The sequence below is a fragment of the Austrofundulus limnaeus genome, unplaced genomic scaffold, assembly GCF_001266775.1.
Source record: "Austrofundulus limnaeus strain Quisiro unplaced genomic scaffold, Austrofundulus_limnaeus-1.0 Scaffold726, whole genome shotgun sequence".
Lineage (NCBI taxonomy): Eukaryota > Metazoa > Chordata > Actinopteri > Cyprinodontiformes > Rivulidae > Austrofundulus > Austrofundulus limnaeus.
This window is the reverse complement of record NW_013953128.1, coordinates 144,496-149,486: the sequence shown is the minus strand read 5'-3', so window position 1 is coordinate 149,486 and position 4,991 is coordinate 144,496. Positions and strand designations below refer to the sequence as shown.

At 41.9% G+C, this 4,991-nt stretch overlaps 1 protein-coding gene across 1 annotated transcript in view; it reads right to left on the bottom strand.

Moving 5' to 3' along the window:
- The window catches only part of bcl2l1 (BCL2 like 1), a 32,812-nt gene extending 28,706 nt beyond the window's left edge, over positions 1-4,106 (bottom strand). The window contains exons 1-2 of the mRNA XM_014028208.1: positions 3,981-4,106; positions 83-792 (exon numbers count right to left, since the gene is read on the bottom strand). Of these exons, the coding sequence (XP_013883662.1) occupies positions 83-619 (537 nt within the window). The 5' untranslated portion in view covers positions 620-792; positions 3,981-4,106. The remainder of the gene's footprint in view (positions 1-82; positions 793-3,980) is intronic.
- Positions 4,107-4,991: the final 885 nt, after the last annotated feature.

Here is a 4,991-nt window from a genome sequence, read left to right as displayed (position 1 = left end):
TGTGTGTGTGTGTGTGTGTGTGTGTGTGTGTGTGTGTGTGTGTGTGTGTGTGTGTGTGTGTGTGTGTGTGTGAGAGACTCACCCATCCTCCTTGGCTCTGGATCCAAGGCTGAATGTGGTTGTCCAGGTAGACGGTCATCCACTCCACGATCCGGCCCACCAGGGGGCTCATCTCCTTCTCCACGCACTCGACGCACAGCGCCCCGCCGAACGCGAAGAGCCCCACGATGCGCCCCCAGTTGACGCCGTCCCGGAACACCTCGTCCATCACGTTCTCGAAGCTCTGGTAGGCGGTGGCGGGCGTGATGTGCAGCTGGCTGTGCAGGTCGCTGAAGGCGCGGGCGTACCGCAGCTCGAACTCGTTGGCCGTGTCCCGGAGCGCTTCCTTCACCTTGTCCATGCTCGCCGCCGTGGGGGACGCCTGCTGCCGTAGCGGGGACGCCGGCGGGGTCCCGGGACTCGTCCCATTAAAAGTCCCATTGGCGTGTGTCTCTGTCTGCTCTGCGCCCCCCTCAACAGTCCTGTTTGAGGGGTCACTGAGTATGTGGTCGAGAGGATAGTTTCTCTGGGACAGTTTATACCTAATATAGAAAAGCACCAGTTCTTTGTTTACAGACATTTTCTTCTTAAATATCCTTTCTTCTCGTTTTGCCCTGATCCGTCTCTTTGCTCCTCTCTTGGTCAAGCCTCGCTGTGCTTCCTCTGCTCAGACCACCATGGTCAGCYGATAGCCACAGGACACTTGGAGGGTGAAAACCAAACCTACGCAAGGCTGACAAATCAGCTCAGGCCCTGCAGAGAGACGACAATGAGAGGTCAGAGTCTGGRTGGCCTGCTCGTAGACCATCATGTGAGCGGGCCAGAGGAAGGGGGCAGTGTATGGGGATGGCTATGGACTTTCAAATTAAAAGTGGACAGGTGGGGTCAAAGAGCATCTCTCTAATTGGGCCGTTACATATGGAGCAGATGGCGATGGTTTTAATGAGGCCATAGTTGAGTAAATGTGTGTTGCAGAAACAGAGGGCGAAACGGTGAAGGTGAGGAGAGAGTCTGGCCTGGTGATCCACGCAGACAGTCGCCATCCTTATCAGTGACCCCTGACCTCCAATCAGAGCATTTAGGACAACTTGTTTACCCCAGCACTGATCTGTCCTGCTCACACAGAACCTCAACCTGCCCACAAAAGGGACCGTCCCTCTTTATCTTGAGCATTAGCACCTCATCATCAGTGTGATTGAATCAACATGCTATTATGACTGTGTGTTCACAGCTTCCAATTATAATTTAATAAAGTCTGACTTTATCTGGTTCAGGCCTGAAAATTTAAAATGACAAAATATTTATGATTGTCCACACYGAATTTTATTCTCGCGTTTAAAGCCAAATAAACAAGGATGGCCAGTTGTGTCTTAAAGTGTATTAATATAGTTTACTAGGGGTGCAACAATACATGTACCCGTATCGAACCGTTCAATCCAGTGCTTTAGGTTTAATACACATTATGTATCAAACAAAACAGATTTTTAAAATTTATTTTATCAACTTGTCTTCTGAAGATGCTCTGTGTTGAAGGATCAGTGGATCTGTGTTCGACTACTCCACCTCGGCTGCATTTTTGAGCACAGATCCACTGAGAAACTTGCTGTTTCAGCAACATTTAATTTAAAAACAGTACTTTTGAGGTTAAACAAATGTTCATAATTAATTTAAATAAATTACAAGTTAAAAATGCCATGGACATTTCTCTTTTTTGTATCGAAAAAATATCAAACCGTGAGACTAAAGTATCGAACCGAATCGTGAATTTTATGTATCGTTGCACCCCTAGTAGTTACGTGTTCTTTGTACATTACATAAAGATTATTCACCATGCAACCAAATATAATTTTGTTTTAACAGCGTCAAAGAGTTATCTACACAACTGCCATAACATCTGATGTTTAACCCTAAATTGTTAGCTACTTTGATAGGTTTCGATTAGGATGAATTTTCCAACAAGTATGGAAAAACACGCAGCTTTCAGGCTTTCAAATGTAAAAAAAAAGGTTTTTCTTTATTAGAAAAGGAGATATCTTTGAGCTGAAAAGGAACTGTAACAGATATTTTAGAGAGTTTGTGTCAAACAACTGACAAAATAACACAAATTAATAAATCAATGTTTGAGTAAAACTAAAGAAAAGCAGTAATAAAAGACCAGTTCTGCAGTATTTGTATTGTGCCTGCTGAACTAATGTAACCTCTTCAAAAAACAAATGCAGTTGCAGGAGGGGAACCACATTTTACTTTCAGTCACATTTCCATCCAAGACACATGTTTACATTAACTTCAAATACTCAAGTCTATACCAAGAGGATATTTAAGACAGTTTAGGTCAAACTATAGCCTAGAAATAATAATAATAATAATAATAATAATCATCACTGGCAGTAGCTGACTTTAACAGCCTTTCCCTCATTTTTATTTTTGTTGTGGCTTTACCCTGTTTACCAGCATATAATAAACACAAAAAGATGAGGAAGGAACATAAAAATTATCTACTAAAATGTGGGAACATGACCTTTTCTATTGACATTTAGCCTGATAAGTAAACTGGCCTAATAATTTGCTCAAATAGATGGCAGCTTCAAGTAAACGCACCCAGCATAACATTAAGTCCAAAAAACTTTATAAAAAATACACCCAGTACACAGTTAATACATAGTTCGTTGTACAGGAAACAGAACCAACAGCAGTGTTTACAAAGGCCACATGGTCCTATGCTCCCAACACGTGGGTCGGGTTTTAATAGCTAAACACAGATGTAAACACCGCAGCCCTCATGGAAAAACACAGACGAAGAGATGCGCCTTAATGCAGCATTTCTGTCTGTTTGGTTCTTAATTATTGGCGCAGTCATTAAAAACAACAAAAAAGGGGCAATCCACTGCGTGCGCACTTTATTACCATGGAATCTGGACTGTCGTTTAAACATAAAACGATTAAACTTTTCTGAGTCAAACCAATCAGGGCTTTAAAATATATCTCTAAGATTAAACATTAATTAACACCGCCCTCTCTAACGTAGATTACAAATTTAAGCGTCTTACCAGAATTGGTTTAAAAAAAGCAATAGTCTCTGTCAAACACTCCAACTCCCGTCAGTATGTCGCTCTTCATGCACAAAACTGTCAAAATGCTAGATCTAACTAAGGTAACCTCAGTGTTGCTTGGCACGAGCCGTGTCCTACGTGCTTCCTTTAAACCCCGCCCCTATTGCGTAACAGAACGTACGCGACGCTGCCAGCACGTTCGGAGCGTCGTATTAAATTGGCTTTCTGCTGATTTTAACTAAAAATCTCTCTGCCCACATAAAATTAAAACTGACAACGTGAGTCAAAGAAAATATTATATTATTGTTTTTAACAATTAGGTCTAACGTTAACAGAATTTGCACGTTTTCTCGAGATTCTAGATTAGAAGCGGAAAAACGGAGCGGACCTTGAACGCATCATTTCATTCCATTCTCCTGACAAGAAGACAGGGCTATGTCTACTAATTGCGCCACGTACAGTTTTTTTTTTGCACGCACCGCCCTGTTCCGGCTTTAATTCGTTTCAAAACATTTAAATTTTAATAAAAACATGAAGCAATGAGGAGATTGAAGACACAGCTCCACCTCAGCTAATCATGCGAGCAGTGAAGATGGCTGTCACCGTCTACAGTCGTACCGTCTCACAAGAGAGGGGCAAACTGCAAACTGAAACGGGGTTTCGCAATTGTTAAATAGTCTGCAGAAAGCTTTAAGAATATTTAGCATAAACGCTCAAAAGATTCTATACGAAATAAAAATTAAAGAGGCATATTCTACCAAAACGAGTCATCCTCCTTTGCTATGGGGAAAAGCCAGCTCCTCTCATACAACGACCACCGCTTCGTACCTAATTACTCCAGCATCATAAACACCTGGGCACCAGTGCCAGGTGCGTTCAAACGTCTCTTACTTGTAGGATGGTCTCCACTCAATCATGTCTGGCGGTGTTACACTTCCCAAAATCCGTCATTCGTGCTAGCCTAGCCTGCGAGGCTAACGCTGAAAGAAACCGACCAGTGCAGTCCGCCCACCCGAGCTTTACGTCCTTTACGTACCGTCACGGCAGTCCAACCAAATGAATCACAAGTTAAGGCTATAATTTAGTCCTTTTAAAACATTGTTTTAAACAGGAAGTCACAGTTAGCGTTAGCTCTTAACATGCTAATGTAAACTACAAAAGGTGAGTTTGGTAAAAATACAAAAACAGCCTTAAGCTAGCCGTGAATTGCTCCATTTAAGTTAAGCGCCGTTTACTTACTGCTTTACCGCTGACAATGTCTTTGCTAAGATACACGTAGCAGCTGCTGGACATCTTTCCTCTTAAGTTGAAACAAAAGAGGTGAGAGGTCTCCATAGTAACCTTTGTTAGCCCCCGAATGTAGCGCGCGGCGCTCTGCCTCTTCTGGGGGGCAACTGCCAGTTTGACCACAGCGCCACCCCGTGGCCGCAGAAAGGAAATTCATGAAGCCCGTCGATCACAACTGGATTTTAAAGTACCTGTGACATCCTTTCTTTAAAGAATAAAATATTCATGCATTTTTTTTGTAATAGAACATTAATAACATATGGAAAAACAATCACACTCCATGAATAGTTGTTGAGATATTTCCATATAATGTAACAGGAAGTGATGTCTGCATTTAAATAGAGCCTTGCAACAACTATTAGTAGTAGTAATAGTAGTAGTAGTAATAGTAGTAGTAGTAGTAGTGTAGTAGTAGTAGTGTAGTAGTAGTAGTAGTAGTAGTAGTAGTAGTAGTAGTAGTGTAGTAGTAGTATAGTAGTAGTAGTAGTAGTAGTAGTAGTAGTAGTAGTAGTAGTGTAGTAGTAGTATAGTAGTAGTAGTAGTAGTAGTAGTAGTAGTAGTAGTAGTAGTAGTAGTAGTAGTAGTAGTAGTGTAGTAGTAGTACTGTAGTAGTAG